At 44.4% G+C, this 26,770-nt stretch overlaps 1 protein-coding gene across 5 annotated transcripts in view; it reads left to right on the plus strand.

Annotated features, from left to right (window-relative positions):
• LOC121579527 (disks large homolog 4-like) overlaps positions 1 to 26,770 on the plus strand; it is a 96,677-nt gene that overhangs the window by 53,592 nt on the left and 16,315 nt on the right. The window contains exon 1 of one of the 5 annotated variants that reach the window (XM_045224450.1): positions 4,940 to 5,107. The exons of the other annotated variants lie outside the window; for them this stretch is intronic. Within the exon in view, the coding sequence (XP_045080385.1) occupies positions 5,018 to 5,107 (90 nt within the window). The 5' untranslated portion in view covers positions 4,940 to 5,017. Of the gene's footprint in view, positions 1 to 4,939; positions 5,108 to 26,770 lie in introns of those variants that run through there. 5 annotated transcript variants of the gene reach the window in all.

Here is a 26,770-nt window from a genome sequence, read left to right on the forward strand (position 1 = left end):
AGGACCACAAATACAAATTCCAGCTAGACACCGTTGCCCTAGAGCACACAAAAAACGATACATACCTCGGCCTAAACATCAGCGCCACAGGTAACTTCCACAAAGCTGTGAACGATCTGAGAGACAAGGCAAGAAGGGCCTTCTATGCCATCAAAAGGAACATAAAATTCGACATACAAATTAGGATCTGGCAAAAAATACTTGAATCAGTTATAGAACCCATTGCCTTTTATGATTGTGCGGTCTGGGGTCCGCTCACCAACCAAGAATTCACAAAATGGGACAAACACCAAACTGAGACTCTGCATACAGAATTCTGCAAAAATATCCTCTGTGTACAACAAAAAACACAAAATAATGCATGCAGAGCAGAATTAGGCCGATACCCGCTAATTATCAAGAAAAGAGCCGTTAAATTATATAACCACTTAAAAGGAAGCGATTCCCAAACCTTCCATAACAAAGCCATCACCTACAGAGAGATGAACTTGGAGAAGAGTCCCCTAAGTAAGCTGGTCCTGGGGCTCTGTTCACAAACACAAACAGACCCTACAGAGCCCCAGGACAACAACAACATCACAATTATACCGACCCAAATCATTAGAAAACAAAAAGAGAATTACTTGACACATTGAAAATAATTAACAAAAAAACAGAGCAAACTTGAATGCTATTTGGCCCTAAACAGAGAGTACACAGTGGCAGAATACCTGACCACTGTGACTGACACAAACTTAAGGAAAGCTTTGACTATGTACAGACTCAGTGAGCATAGCCTTGCTATTGAGAAAGGCCGCCGTAGGCAGACCTGGCTCTAAAGAGAAGACAGGCTATGTGCACACTGCCCACAAAATGAGGTGGAAACTGAGCTGCACTTCCTAACCTCCTGCCAAATGTATGACCATATTAGAGACACATATTTCCCCCAGATTACAGAGGTCCATAAAGAATTCAAAAACAAAAAACTAATTTTGATAACTCCCATATCTTTTTTTATTTTTTTATTTCACCTTTATTTAACCAGGTAAGCCAGTTGAGAACAGGTTCTCATTTACAACTGCGACCTGGCCAAGATAAAGCAAAGCAGTGCAATAAAAACAACACAGAGTTACATATGGGGTAAAAAACATAAAGTCAAAAATACAACAGAAAATATATATACAGTGTGTGCAAATGTAGCAAGTTATGGAGGTAAGGCAATAAATAGGCTATAGTACAAAATAATTACAATAGTATTAACACTGGAATGCTAGATGTGCAAGAGATTATGTGCAAATAGAGATACTGGGGTGCAAAAGAGCAAAATAAATAACAATATAGGGATGAGGTAGTTGGGTGGGCTAATTTCAGATGGGCTGTGTACAGGTGCAGTGATCGGTAAGGTGCTCTGACAACTGATGCTTAAAGTTAGTGAGGGAGATAAGAGTCTCCAGCTTCAGAGATTTTTGCAATTCGTTCCAGTCATTGGCAGCACGGTGTGCCATCACAACAGCCATCACAACATTGGCAGCACGGTGTGCCATCACAACAGAAAGATTTGTGACCTGTTGCCACAAGAAAAGGGCAACCAGTGAAGGACAAACACCATTGTAAATACAACCCATATTTATGTTTATTTATTTTCCCATTTGTACTTTAACTATTTGCACATTGTTACAACACTGTATATATACAGTGGGGAGAGCAAGTATTTGATACACTGCCGATTTTGCAGGTTTTCCTACTTACAAAGCATGTAGAGGTCTGTAATTTTTATCATAGGTACACTTCAACTGTGAGAGACGGAATCTAAAATCCAGAAAATCACATTGTATGATTTTTAAGTAATTAATTTGCATTTTATTGCATGACGTAAGTATTTGATACATCAGAAAAGCAGAACTTAATATTTGGTACAGAAACCTTTCTGTGCAATTACAGAGATCATACGTTTCCTGTAGGTCTTGACCAGGTTTGCACACACTGCAGCAGGGATTTTGGCCCACTCCTCCATACAGACCTTCTCCAGATCCTTCAGGTTTCGGGGCTGTCGCTGGGCAATAGGGACTTTCAGCACCCTCCAAAGATTTTCTATTGGGTTCAGGTCTGGAGACCGGCTAGGCCACTCTAGGACCTTGAGATGCTTCTTACGGAGCCACTCCATAGTTGCCCTGGCTGTGTGTTTCGGGTCGTTGTCATGCTGGAAGACCCAGCCACGACCCATCTTCAATGCTCTTACTGAGGGAAGGAGGTTGTTGGCCAAGATCTCGCGATACATGGCCCCATCCATTCTCCCCTCAATACGGCGCAGTCGTACTGTCCCCTTTGCAGAAAAGCATCCCCAAAGAATGATGTTTCCACCTCCATGCTTCACGGTTGGGATGGTGTTCTTGGGGTTGTACTCATCCTTCTTCTTCCTCCAAACACAGCGAGTGGAGTTTAGACCAAAAAGCTCTATTTTTGTCTCATCAGACCACATGACCTTATCCCATTCCTCCTCTGGATCATCCAGATGGTCATTGGCAAACTTCAGACAGGCTTGGACATGCGCTGGCTTGAGCAGGGGGACCTTGCGTGCGCTGCAGGATTTTAATCCATGACGGCGTAGTGTGTTACTAATGGTTTTCTTTGAGACTGTGGTCCCAGCTCTCTTCAGGTCATTGACCAGGTCCTGCCGTGTAGTTCTGGGCTGATCCCTCACCTTCCTCATGATCATTGATGCCCCACGAGGTGAGATCTTGCATGGAGCCCCAGACCGAGGGTGATTGACCGTCATCTTGAACTTCCATTTTCTAATAATTGCACCAACAGTTGTTGCCTTCTCACCAAGCTGCTTGCCTATTGTCCTGTAGCCCATCCCAGCCTTGTGCAGGTCTACAATTTGATCCCTGATGTCCTTACACAGCTCTCTGGTCTTGGCCATTGTGGAGAGGTTGGAGTCTGTTTGATTGAGTGTGTGGACAGGTGTCTTTTATACAGGTAACGAGTCAAACAGGTGCAGTTAATACAGGTCATGAGTGGAGAACAGGAGGGCTTCTTAAAGAAAAACTAACAGGTCTGTGAGAGCCGGAATTCTTACTGGTTGGTAGGTGATCAAATACTTATGTCATGCAATAAAATGCAAATTAATTACCTAAAAATCATACAATGTGATTTTCTGGATTTTTGTTTTAGATTCTGTCTCTCACAGTTGAAGTGTACCTATGATAAAAATTACAGACCTCTACATACTTTGTAAGTAGGAAAACCTGCAAAATCGGCAGTGTATCAAATACTTGTTCTCCCCACTGTACATAATATGACATTTGAAATGTCTTTATTATTTTGGAACTTCTGAGTGTAATGTTTACTGTTAATATTTATTGTTTATTTCACTTTTGCTTACTATCTACTTCACTTGCTTTGACAATGTTAACATACATTTCCCATGCCAATAAAGCCCTTAAATTGAATTGAATTTAATTGAATTTGAATTGAGAGAGACAAACAGAATATTGAATGAAACGTTAAAGATGTGTTTTCTGTTCCCATTGATGCTGTTGTAAAGTGACAGCCCTGTAGAGTGGGGTCCTTTTGGACAAGCCTGGAGCAGTGGAGCACTGTCAAACTCAACTCAGACAGACAGACAGACTGGGGCTGCCTGCCTGGTGGCAGAGAGAGCGTGCTGCCTGCCAGAGAGGACGTGCTGCCTGGCAGAGAGGACTAGCTCATAGGAAGGATGCATGTTGGCAGTATGTGGCCAACACATACTGCACTGCATTGATAGAACACTGTGTAAACCGCTAGGCTCTTAGAGTGGGCTGCTGCTGTGCTATGTTTAGTTGATGAGTGGTGCAGATTATGCTTTGAACAGACTACAGGGATATTGACCAAGCATATTGCAGTGTGTTTAACTTTAGATTCAAATGTTAATTTAGGTTTATGTTTATCACCCCTTGTGCCATAGTCACCACCCCACCCCACCCCACCTCTACCTTATTCAAACACCAACACCACTAACACAATCAACACCCCTCCCCCGCCATCATAATTGCCATCAAACTTTCCCACTTTCCCTTCCCCGGGGTGGGAGGGGGTGCAGCAGCCGCAGCAGCAGCATGAACTGCATCTCAGTGAGCACAGTACAGGGGAAGAGAGACAGTGGATATTCGCTCAGGAGAGAGAGAGTACAGCGGGCTGTTGTAAAGCAGAGGATGGAGCTCGAAGGGAGACACCGGTCGCGCTCCTCGGAATAAAGAATAACCCATTTTAGATCAGAACGAGATATCCAGATGACAAATGTGTTTTTAGCTTGTTTTCCCAAATTAGATGCAGCCATATTCAGCGCGACGTGAATGGCAAATACGTACCCGTGTCGTAGGCTATTCGTAGACTAGGCTATTTTGACAGCTGTTCAAAATAGCGCTATTGCTGATATTTGAACAGTAGGCTAATTATCAGACCGACAGGTAGGCTATACAATCCCACTCAAACCGCAGTGTTGGGGATTCCTCAAATGACCGACTCCACACTTGGATTACACAACAGGAGGAGGAAGGAACACTGTCGCCGGAGTCCAAACTCTCTTCTGCCTCTCAAGAGTTATTTTGGTACCCAGAAGGGGACTGTGGCACCCCCAGATTTAAAAGTGTTTGTCTGGCTTTGAATGTAAAGCTATCTGCGTTCCCAGCCCAATGCTTGATATCAGGGGTATTGTTGAGATTTTTGTCTTTCTATTGTTGAAGTAGGCTGGCCTAATTTTGCATTAGTTGAAAGTGCATGTTTAGTATGAGGTTATTTTAAAAGTATTTTTCATTTATATCGAGATATTCCCCGGCTTTACGGATACTCCTAATAATGTTGGCACGTGGCAGACAGACTGCCTTGATATCATATGGGTTTATCAATTTGTCATGTTTTTCTGAGAGGAAACGCCCCTTGAGTGCACCTCCTCTTTCCTCTCTCTGCCACCCACTTATCCGGCTCGTCCATCCTTTTGGGAGGTGAACGGTGTTTGTTAGGTTCCCCACGGCGGCTCAGTGTTCAGCACTCAGGCAGGATGTTCGTCTCCGTGTGGTATGCCAAAAAAATGGGCCGGCGGTTCATCAACAACGTCCGGAAAGCCAAGAAGCATCCGCACCATATAATGGTAGGCACCAATTAGAAGTGGTTGTTGACTGGTTGACTGACCGACTGACTGGTTGACTGACTGCTCTGATGACAGATTTGTCAGATACAGCTATGTCATATTGATATTTGGTATGGTTTAGGTGGTTTCCTATGGATTTTGAAAATGGGAATGTATCTGAAATTATCTAAATGAAAAATGGAGATGTGTGAGTTTCTATGGAAATAGATATGGTAGAAGGGTTTTATTGTCATATTGAATATAGACATCCATTTAAATTGTTGCTGCACCTTGAGTGAAGGCTTATTCTGAAGAATCTCTAGATAAACTGCTTTATGGAGTCAAAAAACTGAATTGGTATGGTCATTTCGTCCATGTCTGTTCCAGCACTTGCAGTCTGGCTCTCATCTAAAGCATTGTTTGGTACCAGTTTATCAGGATGGTCAACTCTCTGTCCAAAATGTCAAATGGAAACGCTATGCTGGCAAGATAGGGAGAAATGATAAGCTCCGTTTGTTGAGTGAGACTTTTCTCAATTCAGTGGATGGTTTCTGTCATGGTGACAGGAATGTACGATTTTTTATACATTTGCTAATATTGGCACTCACAAACATAACACTTGGATTTCCGGAATGAGGATATAGCAGCCACACATTTGGCCTCTGAGAAATATGTGTGAATCACAGACCGTATGTCCCAATAATGTGATCAAATCTTCCTTTGTAGCTCCTCTGTATACTCTGTAGTGTAGCCCATGTCTTTTTATGTGTGGGAGTATATTGTGCTCATAACTCTCTGACCAAATCCTTTGAGTCCCTTCTGTTGTAACGATATGATGCTACGCATTTGTCATTTACAGTTTCAGTGTGCAGGAGATGTGTAGGCAGCCCTTATCTCTCTCTCCCTCTTTCTTTAACACAAACACATGCAGCATTACACACATTTACACACCCTATTGCTTTTCTGTGGGAGTGCATAAGGGGTTCTAATAAAGAATGGTTTGTGAGATATAAAATAAAATACAATTGTATTTGTCACATGCACTGAATAGAACGGGTGTAGAGGTAGATACAGTGCCTTCGGAAAGTATTCAGACCCCTTGACTTTTTCCACATTTTGTTACGTTACAGCCTTATTCTAAAATTAATTAAATTGTTTTTTCACCTCATCAATCTACACACAATACCCCATAATGACAAAAGCAAAAACAGGTTTTTAGACATTTTTGCGAATTAAAAAACAAAATAAATACGGAAATATCACATTTACATAAGTATTCAGACCCTTTATTCAGTACTTTGTTGAAGCACCTTTGGCAGCAATTACAGCATTGAGTCTTCTTGGGCATGACGCTAGAAGCTTGGCACACCTGTGGTCCTCTGTAGCTCAGCTGGTAGAGCACGGCGCTTGTAACGCCAAGGTAGTGGGTTCGAACCCCGGGACCACCCATACACAAAAAAAAATGTATGCACGCATGACTGTAAGTCGCTTTGGATAAAAGCGTCTGCTAAATGGCATATTATATTATTATTATATTATATATTATTATTTGTGGAGTTTCTCCCATTCTTCTCTGCAGATCCTCTCAAGCTCTGTCAGGATGGATGGGGAGCATTGCTGCACAGCTATTTTCAGGTCTCTCCAGAGATGTTAGATCGGGTTCAAGTCTGGGCTCTGGCTGGGCCACTCAAGGACGCCTGCGTTGTCTTGGCTGTGTGCTTAGGGTCGTTGTCCTGTTGGAAGGTGAACCTTTGCCCCAGTGAGGTCCTGAGCACTCTGGAACAGGTTGTCATCAAGGATCTCTGTATTTTGCTCCGTTCATCTTTCCCTGGATCCTGACTAGTCTCCCAGTCCCTGCCGTTGAAAAATAACCCCAAAGCATTATGTTGTCACCACCATGCTTCACCGTAGGGATGGTGCCAGGTTTCCTCCAGACGTGATGCTTGGCATTCAGGCCAAAGAGTTCAATCTTGGTTTCATCAGACCAGAGAATCTTGTTTCTCATGGTCTGAGAATCTTTAGGTGCCATTTGGCAAACTCCAAGCGGGCTGTCATGTGCCTTTTACTGAAGAGTGGCTTCCGTCTGGCCACTCTACCATAAAGGCCTGGTTGGTGGAGTGTTGCAGAGATGGTTGTCCTTCTGAAAGGTTCTCCCATCTCCACAGAGGAAGTCTGGAGCTCTGTCAGAGTGACCATCGAGTTCTTGGTCACCTCCCTGACCAAGGCCCTTCTCCCCCGATTGCTCAGTTTGACTGGGCGGCCAGCTCTAGGAAGAGTCTTGGTGGTTCCAAACTTCTTCCATTTAAGAATGATGGAGGCCACTGTGTTCTTGGGGATCTTCAATGCTGCAGAATTTTTTTCGTACCCTTCCCCAGATCTGTGCCTCAACACAATCCTGTCTCGGAGCTCTACGGACAATTCCTTCGACCTCATGGCTTGGTTTTTGTTCTGACATGCACTGTCAACTGTGGGACCTTATATAGACAGGTGTGTGCCTTTCCAAATCATGTCCAATCAATTGAATTTACCACAGGTGGACTCTCAAGGATGATCAATAGAAATAGGATGCACCTGAGCTCAACTTTGAATCTCATAGCAAAGGGTCTGAATACTTTTTAAATTATACATTTGCCAAAATTTCTAGCAACCTGTTTTCACTTTGTCATTATGGGGTATTGTGTGTAGATTGCTGAGGAAAAAAATGTATTTAATCCTTTTAGAATAAGGCTGCAACGTAACAAAATGTGGAAAAAGTCAAGGGTTCTGAATACTTTCCGAAGGCACTGTATGTACATAAAGGCAGGGTAAAGTGACTAGGCATTAGAATAGATAAGAACACAAGTAAAAATGAAGACCAGAGTAGCAGCAGCATATGATGAGTGTGAAAGTGTGTGTATGTGTGTGTAGTGTGTAGTGTATGTGAAAGTGTGTGGGTTTTGTGTGAGAGTGTATATAGTGCGTACAGTGGGGTGAACAAGTATTTGATACACTGCCGATTTTGCATGTTTTCCTACTTACAAAGCATGTAGAGGTCTGTATTTTTTATCATAGGTACACTTCAACTGTGAGAGACGGAATCTAAAACAAATATCCAGAAAATCACATTGTATGATTTTTAAGTAATTAATTTGCATTTTATTGAATGACATAAGTATTTGATCACCTACCAACCAGTACATGCTTTGTACATGCTTTGTAATTACCTAAACATCATACAATGTGATTTTCTGGATTTTTGTTTTAGATTCTGTCTCTCACAGTTGAAGTGTACCTATGATAAAAATTACAGACCTCTACATGCTTTGTAAGTAGGAAAACATGCAAAATCGGCAGTGTATCAAATACTTGTTCTCCCCACTGTATATATACTCTTGTGAGTGTGCATAAAGTCAGTGCAAGATAGGGTCAATGCAGATAGTCCGTGTAACCATTTCATTCACTATTTAGTAGTCTTATGGCTATTTAGCAGTTTTATGGCTTGGGTGTAGAAGCTGTCTCGGAGCCTGTTGGTCCGAGAGCCGATGCTCCGGTACCATTTGCCGGAAGGTAGCAAAGTGAACAGTCTGTGGCTCGGGTGGCTGAAGTCTTTGGCAAAGTGTCAGGCCTTCCTCTGACACCGCCTGATATAGAGGTGCTGGTTGACAGGGAGGTCAGCCCCAGTGATGTACTGGGCCGTCCGCACCACCCTCTGTAGCGCTTTGCGGTTGAGGGCAGTGCATTTGCCATACCAAGCAGTGATGCAGGCATGCAGCCAGTCAAGATGCTTTCGATTGTGCAGCTGTATATGCCAAATCTTTTCAGCCTGCTGAGGGGGAAGAGGTGCTGTCGTGCCCGCTTCACAACTGTGTGTGTGTGTGTGTGGACTATGTTAAGTCCTTAGTGATGTGGACACCAAGAAACTTGAAGCTCTCGACTACAGCCCCATAGATGTGGATGGGGGCATGCTCTCCCCCCTTTCTCCTGTAGTCCACGATCAGCTCCTTGGTCTTACTGATGTTGAGGGAGAGGTTGTTGTCCTGGCACCACACTGCCAAGTCTCTGACCTCCTTCCTGTAGGCTGTCTCATCACTGTCGGTGTTCAGGCCTACCACTGTTGTGTAGTCAGCAAACTTGATGATGATGTTGGAGTCATGCGTGGTCATGCAGTCGTGGGTGAACAGGGAGTTCAGGAGGGGACTAAGCATGCACCCCTGAGGGGCCCCCCTGTTGATGGTCAGTGTGGCGGAGGTGTTGTTTCCTACCCTCCCCACCTGGGGCTGCACATCAGGAACTCCAGGATCCAGTTGCAGAAGGAGTTGTTCAGTCCCAGGATCCTGAGCTTGGTGATGAGCTTCGAGGGGACTATGGTGTTGAACGCTGAGCTGTAGTCTATGAACAGCATTCTCACATAGTTATTTCCCCTCTTGTCCAGGTGGGAGAGGGCAGATCTGTGGATCTGTTGGGGCGGTATGCGAATTGGAGTGGGTCCAGGGTGTCTGGGATGATGGTGTTGATGGGCAGCCTTCCAAAGCACTTCATAATTACATATGTGAGTGCTACAGGGCGATAGTCATTTAGGCAGGTTACCTTGGAGTTCTTGGGAACAGGGTCAGCTTGAAACATGTTGGGATTTCCGACTGGGACAATGGGAGATTGAAAATGTCTGTGAAGACACTTGCCAGCTGGTCTGCGCATGCTCTGAAAACTCACCCTGGTATTCTGTCTGGCCCAGCGGCCTTGCGAGTGTTAACCTGTTTAAAAGTTTGACTCACATCAGCCACTCAGAACGAGATCACACAGTCATCCGGAACAACAGGGACTTTCATGCAGGACTTTGTGTTGTTTTCCCCAAAGCGAGCATAAATGGCATTTAGCTCGCTTGGGAGTTCTGCGTCACGGAATCTCACAGCTGAGTTTCCCTTTGTAATCTATTATCATCTGCAAGCCCTGCCACATCCGACGGATATATGCTGATATGCTGGTGTTTGAATGATGTCCCATCCAAATGAAACCCTATAAAATCCCCATTGCATGCACAGTGACACATGTGCACACACTGTTCACACACACACACACACACACACACACACACACACACACACACACACACACACACACACACACACACACACACACACACACACACACACACACATACACACACATACACACGTATGGATCTGCTGCCATTCCCTCCCTTCCCCCACATATACAGTATCTCTCCCTCTTTCATCCACCCTCCTCTCCTCTCCTCCTGTCCTTCCTTTGTTAGAGCTGCCCTCAGGTCAGGGCCAGTCTGGAGTGTGCTGGCCTTTTCTGTTCCTGTCTCTCCTTCTGGTATTGTTCTCTCGTTTACCCTTCCACTCTCTATCTCACTCAGCATCTGTTTACCCTGCTTTCTCCCTTAAACAGAGTACACATTTAGACACAGCAGCTACAGAAATAGAAACCAATCTCTAGTTGCCTGACTGACTGCATAATCAGTACTGTTTTGGAAGATTAAAACACTCCAATGAAAATGTGTGATTGTTGCTACTCACATGAGTCCCTTTATGTCTTTAGATTGCAATATGAAGGGTATGCCAGATGAATCAGTGAAACGACTAGAGGGTTGTGATTGATGTTATGAGTGATAGTGTAGGTGTGGGTAGTGGGTATGTGTGTGTTAGTAGAGTGTGTTGGCATAGCTTTTAGGTTAATTGTGGTTAATTTTGTCCTGACTGACTGCTTTCTGTTTTGCTTGATGGCTTGTTGAGGGTATTGGGGCACACTATTATGATACTTCTTATGTTAAGTTATGTAGACACACATTGCTTATACCACAGGTACAACATACAGCTATCCTACTCAACATATGTTAGGCTTTTTATTTCATGAAAAAGTCTGACAGAGACTAGGCGTATTACCTGAATTTGCCTGTAAGGTCACTATTATACAGTGAGGGAAAAAAGTATTTGATCCCCTGCTGATTTTGTACGTTTGCCCACTGAAAAAGAAATGATCAGTCTATCATTTTAATGGTAGGTTTATTTGAACAGTGAGAGACAGAATAACAACAAAATAATCCAGAAAAACGCATGTCAAAAATGTTAAAGATTGATTTGCATTTTAATGAGGGAAATAAGTATTTGACCCCCTCTCAATCAGAAAGATTTCTGGCTCCCAGGTGTCTTTTATACAGGTAACGAGCTGAGATAGAATAGTCTAGGTCCAAAAGACTTCTCAACAGCTTCTACCCCCAAGCCATAAGACTCCTGAACAGCTAATCATGGCTACCCGGACTATTTGCACTGCCCCCCCACCCCATCTTTTTACGCTGCTGCTACTCTGTTAATCATTTATGCATAGTCACTTTAACTCTACCCACATGTACATATTATTTCAACTACCTCAACTAGCCGGTGCCCCCGCACATTGACTCTGCACCGGTACCCCCCTGTATATATAGCCTCCCTACTGTTATTTCATTTGACTTCTGCTCTTTTTTTCTCAACACTTTTTTGTTGTTGTTTTATTTTACTTTTTTATTAAAAATAAATGCACTGTTGGTTAAGGGCTGTAAGTCAGCATTTCACTGTAATGTCTGCACCTGTTGTATTCGGCGCATGTGGCCAATAACATTTTATTTTATTTTATTTGAGATTAGGAGCACACTTTTAAAGGGAGTGCTCCTAATCTCAGCTTGTTACCTGTATAAAAGACACCTGTCCACAGAAGCAATCAATCAATCAGATTCCAAACTCTCCACCATGGCCAAGACCAAGGAGCTCTCCAAGGATGTCAGGGACAAGATTGTAGACCTACACAAGGCTGGAATGGGCTACAAGACCATCGCCAAAGCAGCTTGGTGAGAAGGTGACAACAGTTGGTGCGATTATTCGCAAATGGAAGAAACACAAAAGAACTGTCAATATCCCTCGGCCTGGGGCTCCATGCAAGATCTCACCTCGTGGTGTTGCAATGATCATGAGAACGGTGAGGAATCAGCCCAGAACTACACAGGAGGATCTTGTCAATGATCTCAAGGCAGCTGGGACCATAGTCACCAAGAAAATAATTGGTAACACACTACGCCGTGAAGGACTGAAATCCTGCAGCGCCCGCAAGGTCCCCCTGCTCAAGAAAGCACATATACAGGGCCGTCTGAAGTCTGAATTATTCAGAGGAGAACTGGGTGAAAGTGTTGTGGTCAGATGAGACCAAAATGGAGCTCTTTGGCATCAACTCAACTCGCCGTGTTTAGAGGAGGAGGAATGCTGCCTATGACCCAAAGAACACCATCCCCACGTCAAACATGGAGGTGGAAAGATTATGCTTTGGGGGTGTTTTTCTGCTAAGGGGACAGGACAACTTCACCGCATCAAAGGAACGATGGACCGGGCCATGTACCGTCAAATCTTGGGTGAGAACCTCCTTCCCTCAACCAGGGCATTGAAAATGGGTCGTGGATGGGTATTCCAGCATGACAATGACCCAAAACACACGGCCAAGGCAACAAAGGAGTGGCTCAAGAAGAAGCACATTAAGGTCCTGGAGTGGCCTAGCCAGTCTCCAGACCTTAATCCCATAGAAAATCTGTGGAGGGAGCTGAAGGTTCGAGTTGCCAAACATCAGCCTCGAAACCTTAATGACTTGGAGAAGATCTGCAAAGAGGAGTGGGACAAAATCCCTCCTGAGATGTGTGCAAACCTGGTGGCCAACTTCAAGAAACGTCTGACCTCTGTGATTGCCAACAAGGGTTTTGCCACCAAGTACTAACTCATGTTTTGCAGAGGGGTCAAATACTTATTTCCCTCATTAAAATGCAAATCAATTTATAACATTTTTGACATGCGTTTTTCTGGATTTTTTTGTTGTTATTCTGTCTCTCACTGTTCAAATAAACCTACCATTAAAATTATAGACTGATCATTTCTCTGTCAGTGGGCAAACGTACAAAATCAGCAGGGGATCAAATACTTTTTTCCCTCACTGTAGGTATGTTTTACTGTGCTTCTTTTGAAACAATACATATTCATTTTCTTCTAAAAGCTCTCTGTAGTCTTGAAGACAATATTACATTTACATTTTAGTCATTTAGCAGACGCTCTTATCCAGAGCGACTTACAGGAGCAATTAGGGTTAAGTGCCTTGCTCAAGGGCACATTTACGTCATTTAGCAGACGCTCTTATCCAGAGCGACTCACCAATTGGTGCGTTCACCCTATAGCCAGTGGGATATAGGGTGAGGGGGGGGGGGGTAGAAGACAATATCTGCTGACAGCATTGTTCTGTAATTTTGCTTGACTTAAAAATAGCTGTTTCCAACTGCTACAGTGACATACACTATATATACAAAAGTATGTGGACACACCTTCAAATTAGTGGATTAGACTATTTCAGCCACACCCGTTGCTGACAGGTGTATAAAATCGAGCACACAGCCATGCAATCTCCATAGACAAACATTGGCAGTAGAATGCCCTTACTGAAGAGCTCAGTGACTTTCAATGTAGCACTTGAAAGTCAGTTCGTCAAATTTCTGCCCTGCTAGATCTTCCCCGGTCAACTGTAAGTGCTATTATTGTGAAGTGGAAACGTCTAGGAGCAACAACGGCTCAGACGCGAAGTGGAAGGCCACACAAGCTCACAGAATGGGACAGCCGAGTGCTGAAGCGTGTAGCGCGTACAAATCGTCTGTAACACTCACTACCTAGTTCCAAACTGCCTCTGGAAGCAACATCAGCACAAGAACTGTTCGTCGGGAGCTTAATGAAATGGATTTCCATGGCCAAGCAGCCACACACAAGCCTAAAATCACCATGCGCAATGCCAAGCGTCGGCTGGAGTGGTGTAAAGCTCGCCACCATTGGACTCTGGAACAGTGGAAACGCGTTCTCTGGAGTGATGAATCACGCTTCACCATCTGGCAGTCCAACGGATCTGGGTTTGGCTGATGCCAAGAGAACGCTACCTGCCCCAATGCATAGTGCCAATTGTAAAGTTTGGTGGAGGAGGAATAATGGTATGGGGTTGTTTTTCATGGTTCGGGCTAGAACCCTTAGTTCCAATGAAGGGAAATCTTAACGCTACAGCATACAATGACATTCTAGACGATTCTGTGCTTCCAACTTTGTGACAACAGTTTGGGGAAGGCCATTTCCTGTTTCAGCATGATAATGCCCCCGTGCACAAAGCGAGGTCCATACAGAAATGGTTTGTCGAGATCGATGTGGAAGAACCTGACTGGCCTGCACAAATCCCTGACCTCAACCCCATTGAACACCTTTGGGATGAATTGGAACGCTGACTGCGAGCCAGGCCTAGTCGCCCAACATCAGTGCTCGACCTCACTAATGCTCTTGTGGCTGAATGGAAGCAAGTCCCTGCAGCAATGTTCCAACATCTAGTGGAAAGCCTTCCCGGAAGAGTGGAGGCTGTTATAGCAGCAAAGGGGGGGACCAACTCCATATTAATGGCCATGATTTTGGAATGAGATGTTCGACGAGCAGGTGTACACAAACTACTGGTCCTGTAGTGTATTTATAAAGGGAGCTTTCTACTTTCTGCTGCCATTACAGACATGCTCTCTAGTGCGTACTGATCCTGAGGAGAGGGATGATAGATTTGTGAAGAGACAGAGTGGCTGGAGCAGAAGCAAGTTGAATGCTTTGTTTAAGGGGTAGCAGCCATCGATCGCTTTCCTTAATGAACACACAAAAGTACCACTCCACCGCTCCATCGATTCTACCTTCCCTCCATGCTCTCTCACTCTCTCTCTCTCTCGTTCTCTCTTGCTCTCATTCTCTCTCTCCCACCACTGTCTTTCTCTGTGCTCCCCTGTTGAGGCCTGGTGAAAGCCTGCTGGTCAGCATATTTAGGCTAGCTCTGTATTTAAATTTCAGCACTCTCTGAGGCCCAGCTCCGATTTGATGTTAAAGCATTTAAACTCTAGGGAGGTAGTGATCATGTGGGGCTATTTTCAGGTGTCTGCCGGTGAACTACCTTTAACCTCTGCCTCTCCATCAGACTGATTGACATAACACTGGCTGTCACTCCTCATCACCTAAACCTACACATTGACTCCACACTCCCTCCTCCTCTTCCATAGGAGCATGTGTATACGTCAACAGTACAGTCGTGGTCAAAAGTTTTGAGAATGACACAAGCATTGGTCTTCACAAAGTTTGCTGCTTCAGTGTTTTTCAATATTTTTGTCAGATGTTACAATGGTATACTGAAGTATAATTACAAGCATTCCATAAGTGTTAAAGGCTTTTATTGACAATTACATTAAGTTTATGCAAAGAGTCAATATTTGCAGTGTTGACCCTTCTTTTTCAAGACCTCTGCAATCCGCCCTGGCATGCTGTCAATTAACTTCTGGGCCACATCCTGACTGATGGCAGCCCATTCTTGCATAATCTACGCTTGGATTTTGTCCGAATTTGTGGGTTTTTGTTTGCCCACCTGCCTCTTGAGGATTGACCACAAGTTCTCAATGGGATTAAGGTCTGGGGAGTTTCCTGGCCATGGACCCAAAATGTAGATGTTTTGTTCCCCGAGCCACTTAGTTATCACTTTTGCCTTATGGCAAGGTGCTCCATCATGCTGGAAAAGGCATTGTTCGTCACCAAACTGTTCTTGGATGGTTGGGAGAAGTTGCTCTCGGAGGATCTTTATTCATGGCTGTGTTCTTAGGCAAAATTGTGAGTGAGCCCACTCCCTTGGCTGAGAAGCAACACCACACAAGTATGGTCTCAGGATGCTTTACAGTTGGCATGACACAGGACTGATGGTAGCGCTCACCTTGTCTTCTCCGGACAAGCTTTTTTCTGGATGCCCCAAACAATCGGAAAGGGGATTCATCAGAGAAAATGACTTTACCCCAGTCCTCAGCAGTCCAATCCCTGTACCTTTTGCAGAATATCAGTCTGTCCCTGATGTTTTTCCTGGAGAGAAGTGGCTTCCTCGCTGCCCTTCTTGACACCAGGCCATCCTCCAAAAGTCTTCGCCTCACTGTGCGTGAAGATGCACTCACACCTGCCTGCTGCCATTCCTGAGCAAGCTCTGCACTGGTGGTGCCCCGATCCCGCAGCTGAATCAACTTTAGGAGACGGTCCTGGCGCTTGCTGGACTTTCTTGGGCGCCCTGAAGCCTTCTTCCCAACAATTGAACCTCTCTCCTTGAAGTTCCTGATGATCCGATAAATGGTTGATTTAGGTGCAATCTTACTAGCAGCAATATCCTTTCCTGTGAAGCCCTTTTTGTGCAAAGCAATGATGACGGCACGTGTTTCCTTGCAGGTAACCATGGTTAACAGAGGAAGAACAATGATTTCAAGCACCACCCTCCTTTTAAAGCTTCCAGTCTGTTATTCTAACTCAATCAGCATGACAGAGTGATCTCCACCCTTGTCCTCGTCAACACTCTCACCTGTGTTAACGAGAGAATCACTGACATGATGTCAGCTGGTCTTTTTGTGGCAGGGCTGAAATGCAGTGGAAATGTTTTTTTGGGATTAAGTTCATTTTCATGGCAAAGAGGGACTTTGCAATTAATTGCAATTCATCTGATCACTCTTCATAACATTATGGAGTATATGCAAGTTGCCATCATAAAAACTGAGGCAGCAGACTTTGTGAAAATTAATATTTGTGTCATTCTCAAAACCTTTGACCACGACTGTACACTCAGCTAAATGCAGCCTTGCAAGCACACACATCCACTATCTATCTCAATCAGATAACAAACAAAACACACATTCACTCAATCTCTCTCTGTATCTCTCTCTCTCTCTCACACTCACACACACACACACACACACACACACACACACACACACACACACACACACCAAAAAACATGCAGCATCAATAAATGAACAACCTCACTTTAGGAAAAGCACTAATATATTTGCCTTTTGATGTATATAGGGCTCTATCTCTCTCTTTTTCTGTCTCTCTCTCTCTTCTCTCCTCTTTGTAATGGCTCCAGGGTATCGTGAGTCTATAAATCAAGCAATTACATCACACTCCTTCAACCCCTTATCTGTCCTCGCAGTCACACTCCCCTCCATGGCGAGGCTCTCCTTCCTTTCTCATGGCTCTCAGTCTCAGTGTTTTTGTCATTTGTCCTTACCCCTTGTCCTCTGGTGATTACTGCTGCTTGTTTAGACCCTGTCAGCCTGCAGAGGGCTGGACAGTGGAGTGTGCTGGTGTAGTGGGCAGTAATATTTGACATATTATAAATACCTCACATAAATACCTCACATGCGACTCGTAATATGACTAAGCAAGTAGCCTATTAAAATGTTTATCTAACTCTATAAAGATAATTAGCAATATGCAAGAGACTACAGTTGAACCATGTGCAATCAAGTATTATGCGTTTAGCTGACTAAGATCAATGAATGGTCATGAGATCGAATATCAAAGCAAGTATTATTTAGTAACTTTATAAAATGAATGGGTTCACATACAAGGCATAAAGCTTAAGGTACAAGGCAGTACTGACATTAACAAAGCCTTATTCTAGGCATATAGATTATAAGGTTAACTTACAAAGCAAAGCATGGACAAAGAGATGCTTACTAGCCCAGAGGCCTAGGAGCCTAGGAAATGAGAATTGATCATACAACCTTCCTCCATGGCTGGAAAAAGGATAAGAGAGAGAGAACAGAGGCATTTCATTCCATTTATAACATCTGAAGGTGTAACCTTTCAACCCAAGACCAACCACCATAGACCAATCAAACGATACCAAGTTTACAGTGTAACCTGACCACCAAGGCCTAATCTCTATAGGGTGTCACAGCATTTAAATGCTTGTGTGGGGGATGAGACCAATTCCTGAGAGGACCATAAAACCTTTTTGAGAATAATTTAGGGTTCACCCTGTAGAGATACAAGTAACCACAGATATCATACATCCATATAGATAGCATCAGAGTTATCCTCAGTGAACAAATTTCAGATAGAAACCAGACATGGATACTAGAGTATTATTCTATCACATTCAATAGTCAGTCCACTGATTACTGTAACAGAGAGAAACATTTTGATTTTGATCAGAGCGGGGAAGGGCTGACTAGTTCTTTGGCATTGTCCTCTGCCTTCCAACAAATACAGTGGGGAGAACAAGTATTTGATACACTGCCGATTTTGCAGGTTTTCTTACTTTCAAAGCATGTAGAGGTCTGTAATTTTTATCATAGATACACTTCAACTGTGAGAGACGGAATCTAAAATCCAGAAAATCACATTGTATGATTTTTAAGTAATTAATTTGCATTTTATTGCATGACATAAGTATTTGATACATCAGAAAAGCAGAACTTAATATTTGGTACAGAAACCTTTGTTTGCAATTACAGAGATCATACATTTCCTGTAGGTCTTGACCAGGTTTGCACACACTGCAGCAGGGATTTTGGCCCACTCCTCCATACAGACCTTCTCCAGATCCTTCAGGTTTCGGGGCTGTCGCTGGGCAATACGGACTTTCAGCTCCCTCCAAAGATTTTCTATTGGGTTCAGGTCTGGAGACTGGCTAGGCCACTCCAGGACCTTGAGATGCTTCTTATGGAGTCACTCCTTAGTTGCCCTGGCTGTGTGTTTTGGGTCGTTGTCATGCTGGAAGACCCAGCCACGACCCATCTTCAATGCTCTTACTGAGGGAAGGAGGTTGTTGGCCAAGATCTCGCGATACATGGCCCCATCCATCCTCCCCTCAATACGGTGCAGTCGTCCTGTCCCTTTTGCAGAAAAGCATCCCCAAAGAATGATGTTTCCACCTCCATGCTTCACGGTTGGGATGGTGTTCTTGGGGTTGTACTCATCCTTCTTCTTCCTCCAAACACGGCGAGTGGAGTTTAGACCAAAAAGCTCTATTTTTGTCTCATCAGACCACATGACCTTCTCCCATTCCTCCTCTGGATCATCCAGATGGTCATTGGCAAACTTCAGACGGGCCTGGACATGCGCTGGCTTGAGCAGGGGGACCTTGCGTGCACTGCAGGATTTTAATCCATGACAGCGTAGTGTGTTACTAATGGTTTTCTTTGAGACTGTGGTCCCAGCTCTCTTCAGGTCATTGACCAGGTCCTGCCGTGTAGTTCTGGGCTGATCCCTCACCTTCCTCATGATCATTGATGCCCCACGAGGTGAGATCTTGCATGGAGCCCCAGACCGAGGGTGATTGACCGTCATCTTGAACTTCTTCCATTTTCTAATAATTGCATCAACAGTTGTTGCCTTCTCACCAAGCTGCTTGCCTATTGTCCTGTAGCCCATCCCAGCCTTGTGCAGGTCTACAATTTTATCCCTGATGTCCTTACACAGCTCTCTGGTCTTGGCCATTGTGGAGAGGTTGGAGTCTGTTTGATTGAGTATGTGAACAGGTGTCTTTTATGCAGGTAACGAGTTCAAACAGGTGCAGTTAATACAGGTAATGAGTGGAGAACAGCAGGGCTTCTTAAAGAAAAACTAACAGGTCTGTGAGAGCCGGAATTCTTACTGGTTGGTAGGTGATCAAATACTTATGGCATGCAATAAAATACAAATTAATTACTTAAAAATCATACAATGTGATTTTCTGGATTTTTGTTTTAGATTCCGTCCGTCTGTAAGTAGGAAAACCTGCAAAATCGGCAGTGTACCAAATACTTGTACTCCCCACTGTACATTAGGGCCGAGCCTACACTGGATTGGATCTTAGCATGCCTTCCTATGGGGAGGTTAGTGATTAGTATCAGTATCAATATTCTGGTTGGCTGGGATTTTTATCCAGAGGTTCAAGTTAGTGGCTAGTGTCAAGGTTCAGGGTTTGATATCGGAGAAGGGGTGACAGGTTATGCCAGGGGGTTCAGTTTATCAGTGAAGGGGGTGGCCCGGAAATTAGAGAGGACGATAGGGTAACCGCCTCTAAGGCACGGAGATGGGAGAGCTGAGTAGGTGGCATAAAAATGTGAGTGGGCGACTGCCAAATCCACTAAATCCTGGCAACTCCAGCCTCCCACTCCCTGACAAAGCACAGGGAGGGAGTCGCCTGTCAAAACCCCTGCAGGAGAAATGTGTGCACTGGGGATTGTGCACTGACTGCACAGTATATGTTTCTTAGCCTTGATAGAGAGTCTACACCCCCTTGGAAATTTTTCACATTTTGCTGCCTTAAAATGTAATCTAAAAAGGGATTAAATTAATTCCCCCCCCCCCCTCCCTCCCCCTACATATCTACTCAACCTACTCCACATTTTCAAAACGAAAGAAAGTTATAGAAAATTAAGAAAAAAACAAACAGAAATATCATAATTGGATGTCTCCACCCCCCTGAGTTAATACTTGGTGGAAGCACCTTTGGCAGCCATTACAGCTGTGAATCATTTGGAAAAAGATTCTACCAATATTGCACAACTCTTAAGGCAACATATATCCATTATTTTTGTCAAAATTGCTGGGAATCATTGATGGACAGCGATATTTAAATGTTGTCTCTGATTTTCAAAGTGTTCAGACCCCTTCCCTTTGTCCAAATTTTGTTACAGCCTTATGCTAACATTTATTAAATATTACATTTACATTTTACATTTTAGTCATTTAGCAGACACTCTTATCCAGAGCGACTTACAGGAGCAAATATATTTTTCCTCATCAATCTACACACAATACCCCATAATGACAAAGTGAAAACAGGTTTTTAGAAATTTGTGCAAATGTATAAACAACAAAAAAACAGAGATACCTTATTTACATAAGTATTCAGACCCTTTGCTATGAGACTCAAAATTAAGCTCAGGTGCATCCTGTTTCTTATAATAATAATAATAATAATATGCCATTTAGCAGACGCTTTTATCCAAAGCGACTTACAGTCATGCGTGCATACATTTTTTTTTGTGTATGGGTGGTCCCGGGGATCGAACCCACTACCTTGGCGTTACAAGCGCCGTGCTCTACCAGCTGAGCTACAGAGAACCACATGTTTCTATTGATCATCCTTGAGATGTTTCTACAACTTCATTGGAGTCCACCTGTGGTAAATTCAATTGATTGGACATGATTTTGAAAGACACACACCTGTCTATATAAGGTCCCACAGTTGACAGTGCATGTCAGAGCAAAAACCAAGCCATGTGGTCGAAGGAATTGTCTGTAGAGCTCCAAGACAGGATTGTGTCGAGGCACAGATAGGGTGGCCAGACGGAAGCCACTCCTCAGTAAAAGGCACTTGACAGCCCGCTTGGAGATTGCTAAAAGGCATCTAAAGGACTCTCAGACCACGATTCTCTGTTATGATGAAACCAAGATTGAACTCTTTGGCCTGAATGTCAAGCGTCACGACTGAAGGAAACCTTGCACCATCCTTACGGTAAAGCATGGTGGTGGCACCCTCATGCTGTGGGAATGTTTTTCAGGGACTGGGAGACTAGTCAGGATTGAGGGAAAGATGAAGAGAGCGAAGTACAGAGAGATCCTTGATGTAAACCTGCTACAGAGTGCTCAGGACCTCAGACTGGGGTGAAGGTTCACCTTCCAACAGGACAACAACCCTAAACACACAGCCAAGACAATGCAGGAGTGGCTTCAGGACAAGTCTGTAAATGTCCTTGAGTGGCCCATCCAGAGCCCGGACTTAAACCCGATCGAACGTCTCTGGAGAGACCTGAAAATAGCTGTGCAGCGACGCTCCCAATCCAACCTGACAGAGCTTGGGAGGATCTGCAGAGAAGAATGGGAGAATCTCCCTAAATACAGGTGTGCCAAGCTTGTAGCGTCATACCCAAAAAGACTCGAGGCTGTAATTCCTGCCAAAGGTGCTTCAACAAAGTACTGAGTAAAGGGTCTGAATACTTATGTAAATGTGATATTTCCAGGTTTTATTTACCAAATGTCTAAAAACCTTTTTGCTTTGTCAGTATGGGGTATTTTGTGTATATTGATTAGGGAAACAACAATGTAATCCCTTTTAGAATAAGGCTGTAATTTAACAAAATGTGGAGAAAGTCAAGGGGTCTGAATACTTTCAGAAGGCACTTTATATTCAGAGCCATATCCCTGTAATCTTAGAGAAGATCTCATGTCAAGTGTTATTGAAGTACTCTGGTTGCAGATTTACCTGCCTCATCTAAAGCCTATTTTTTTGGGGTGTTGCTATAGGCCACCAAGTGCTAACAGTCAGTATCTAAATAATATGTGTGAAATGCTTGATAGTGAATGTGCTAAACAGATAGGTCTACTTTCTTGGGGACCTGAGTATTGACTGGTTTTCATCAAGCTGTCAACTCAAGAGGAAGCTTCTCACTGTAACTAATGCCTGTCATCTGGTTCACGTTATTAACCAACCTACCAGTGTGTTTACAAACACAACAGGAACAAGATCATCCACATGTATTGATCACATTTTTACTAATACTGTTGAACTTTGTTCTGAAGCTGTATACATACCCATTGGATGCAGTGATCACAGTATAGGAAAGCCAAAGTTCCAAAAGCTGGGCCTAAAATAGTGTATAAGAGATGATACAAAAGATTTTGCTGTGACACTTATGTGGATGTTGTTACAAATATTTGTTGGTCTGATGTGATTAATAAGGAGCATCCAGATGCTGCACTTGATGAATTTATTAAATTGATTCTTCCAATTATTGTTAAACATGCACCTGTTAAGAAACTGACTGTTAGAACTTTTAAGGCTCAATGGATTGATGAGGAATTGAAAACCTGTATGGTTGAAAGAGATGGGGCAAAAGGAGTGGAAAATAAGTCTGACTGGCTGGCTTACTGCAAATTGAGAAATATTGTGACTAAACTCAACAAAAATAAGAATAAACTGTATTATGAAGCTGTCACAATCGTCGTATACAGAGGAGGACCAAGGCGCAGCGTTGCAGGCAAACACTCTTTATTTAGTGATTACACGACAAAATAAACAAAACGATAACGTGACAGTTCACGGTCTAACACAAACCAACTAGAAACAAGATCCCACAACTACTGTGGGAAAACAGCCTGTATAAATATGGTTCCCAATCAGAGACAACCAGCAACAGCTGACACTCGTTGCCTCTGATTGGGAACCAATCTGGCCAACATAGAAATGCAACTACTAGACAAACAAATGAAACGCACACCCTGGCTCAACATACAAGTGTCCCCAGAGCCAGGGCGTGACAGTACCCCCCCCTAAAGGCGCGGACTCCGACCGCGTCAACTAAATACCACAGAGGAGGCACCGGGTGGGCACTCCGCCTTGGCGGCGGATCCGGCTCCGGGCCTGTTCCCCACTCCCTCTCCAACCCCCCAAAGTACCCCTGGTCCGGTCTGGCCCCGCTGACCGGAGCTGGACTGCACACTGGTGGAGCGGATTGCTCTAGCTCCGGCGTGAAGCAGCTGACCGGTGCCGGACCAGGCACCGGTGGAACAGGCACGGGCCGTGCCAGACTGACGACGCGTACCATAGGCTTGGTGCGGGGAGCAGGAGCGGGCCGGACCGGACTGGCGACGCACACCACTGGCTTGGTGTGGGGAACAGGCACGGGCCGTGCCGGACTGACGACGCACACCACTGGCTTGGTGTGGAGAGCAGGAGCGGGCCGGACCGGGCTGGCGACGCACACCACTGGCTTGGTGTGGGGAACAAGCACGGGCCGTGCCGGACTGACGACGCACACCACTGGCTTGGTGTGGGGAGCAGGAGCGGGCCGGACCGGGCTGGCGACGCACACCACTGGCTTGGTGTGGGGAACAGGCACGGGCCGTGCCGGACTGACGACGCACACCACTGGCTTGGTGTGGGGAGCAGGAACGGGCCGGACCGGGCTGGCGACGCGCACCATTGGCTTGGTTTGGGGAACAGGCACGGGCCGGGCCGGGCTGGCGACACGCACCATAGGCTCGGTGCAAGGGACAGGAACAGACCGGACCGTACTGGGGACACACACCACTGGCCTTACGCCGGGATCAGGAACGGGCCGGACCGGTAACACACCCCAGTACGTCTCGCCGTGCCACTACACCTTCCTTCCCCTCTTTGACCAGTGGCCCCCGTAACCTGGCGGCCTCCTCTGCCAACCTGCTGGGCCGCTCAACCGCGGTCTCCTGCTGCCCCGTCGTCCACGGCGTTAGCCCCCCCCCTAAAAAAATTCTGGGCTTCTCTCCTACCCGTGGACCAGGTCTCCATACTTTTCGCCAGCCTTTCGCCCTTCTGCTTCCACGTCAAGCCCCTCTCTTGCTCACCCGGCTTGACCCAGTCGAGGAGGCGCTGGATATCCGCCAGAGATTTCCCTGGCGATGGCTCCTGGACCCGCTGCTTGGTCCAGTCTTGGTGGGATCTTCTGTCACGATCGTCGTATACAGAGGAGGACCAAGGCGCAGCGTTGCAGGCAAACATACTCTTTATTTAGCGATTACACGACAAAATAAACAAACCGATAACGTGACAGTTCACGGTCTAACACAAACCAACTAGAAACAAGATCCCACAACTACTGTGGGAAAACAGCCTGTATAAATATGGTTCCCAATCAGAGACAACCAGCAACAGCTGACACTCGTTGCCTCTGATTGGGAACCAATCTGGCCAACATAGAAATGCAACTACTAGACAAACAAATGAAACGCACACCCTGGCTCAACATACAAGTGTCCCCAGAGCCAGTGCGTGACAGAAGCCAAGATCAATGATATAAATAATGATGGAAAAACAACTTTTGAGTACTTTAAATTAAAGTATGGGCAGTAAGCCCAATTCAACTCCATCTTTCATTGAATCAGACAGGTTATTCATCACAAAACCATTTGATGTTGCTAATTATTTTAAGGATTACTTAATTGGCAAAGTGGGCAACTTTAGGCAGGAAATGCCAACAATGAACAGTGAGCCATCGTATTCATGCATAAAAAATAAATAATGAAAGAAAAGCATTGCAAGTTTGAATTTTTTTAAGTTAGTGTGGTAGAGGTGGAAAAATTATTTTTATCGATCAATAATGACAAACAATCTGGCATTGACAACTTAGATGGAAAGCTACTGAGGATGGTAGCTGACTCTATCGCCACTCCTATCTGTCATATCTTTCATCTGTGTCTAGAGGAAGGTGTTTGTCCTCAGGCCTGGAGGGAAGCCAAAGTCATTCCGCTACCCAAGAGTGGTAAAGCGGCCTTTACTGGTTCTAACAGCAGACCTATCAGCTTGCTGCCAGCTCTTGGCAAACTGTTGGAAAAAGTTGTGTTTGACCAAATACAATGTTAATTCTCTGTAAACAGACTTTCAGCATGCTTATAAAGAAGGGCACTCAACATGTACTGCACTGACACAAATGACTGATGATTGGTTGAAATAAATTGATAATAAGAATATTGTGACCCCTGTACTGTTAGATTTCAGTGCCTTTGATATTATTGACCATAACCTGTTGTTGAGAAAACGTATGTTTTCCATATCATGGATTCAGAGCCATCTATCAAATAGAACGCAGAGGGATTTTTTTAATGGAAACCTTTCTAATGTCAAACATGTAGGGTGTGGTGTACCGTAGGGCAGCTGTCGAGGCCCTCTACTCTTTTCCATTTTTACCAATGACCTACCACTGGCATTAAACAAAGCCTGTGTGTCCATGTATGCTGATGACTCAACCATATACATGTCAGCAACCACGGCTAATGAAGTCACTGAAACCCTTAACAAGGAGTTGCAGTCAGTTTTGGAATGGGTGGCCAGTAATAAACTGGTCCTGAATATCTCTAAAACTAAGGGCATTGTATTTGGTAAAAATCATTCCTTAAGATCTACACCTCACCTGAATCTGGTAATGAATGGTGTGGCTGGTGAACAAGTTGAGGAGACTAAATTACTTGGTGTTACCTTAGATTGTAAACTGTCATGGTCAAAACATATAGATTCAATGGTTGTGAAGATGGGGAGAGGTCTGTCCATGATAAAGAGATGCTCTGCTTTTTTGACACCACACTTCGAAAAGCAAGTCCTGCAGGCTCTAGTTTGTCCAGCCATGTGGTCAAGTGCTGCAAAGAAAGACCTAGTTAAGCTGCAGCTTGCCCAGAACAGAGCGGCACGTCTTGCTCTTCATTGTAATCAGAACAAATTCAAGAAAGCGTACAGTATTATATAGAGCCATTATTGCATGGAACTCCCTTCCATCTCATATTGCTCAAATGAACAGCAGACCTGGTTTAAAAAAACAGATAAAGCGGCACAACGCCTCTCCCCTATTTGACCTAGATATTTTGTGTGTATGTATTGATATGTAGGCTATGTGCGACGTTTAAAAAGTTCTGTCCTTGAGCTGTTCTTGGTTATTAATGTTCTGTATTATGTCATGTTTCATGTTTTGTGTTCACCCCAGGAAGAGTAGATGCTGCTTTCGCAACAGCTAATTGGGATCCTAATAAAATACCAATACCAAACAAATGTAAGTCAGGACTGAAACTAAACCACTCAGGAACACTCAACACCTCTTGGAAAGCCATTCTGGTGTGTCTTTGTCATTAAAATTTATTTAATTGTCTCGCTGAAAAATAAAACTCTATCCCAGGATTAGGTTTACAGAAGACTGAGGCGGGGTTTCCTATAACCTTTTTATTTTTTTAGGGTGCACTACACAGCTGATTCAAATAACCAACTCATCATCAAGCTTTGTTTATTTGAATCAGCCAGGACTGAGTTTGGGAGTGTATAGTTTGTGTGGTCTGTAGCTTACTGCTTGAATAT

The sequence above is a fragment of the Coregonus clupeaformis genome, chromosome 13 (assembly GCF_020615455.1).
Source record: "Coregonus clupeaformis isolate EN_2021a chromosome 13, ASM2061545v1, whole genome shotgun sequence".
Taxonomy (NCBI): domain Eukaryota; kingdom Metazoa; phylum Chordata; class Actinopteri; order Salmoniformes; family Salmonidae; genus Coregonus; species Coregonus clupeaformis.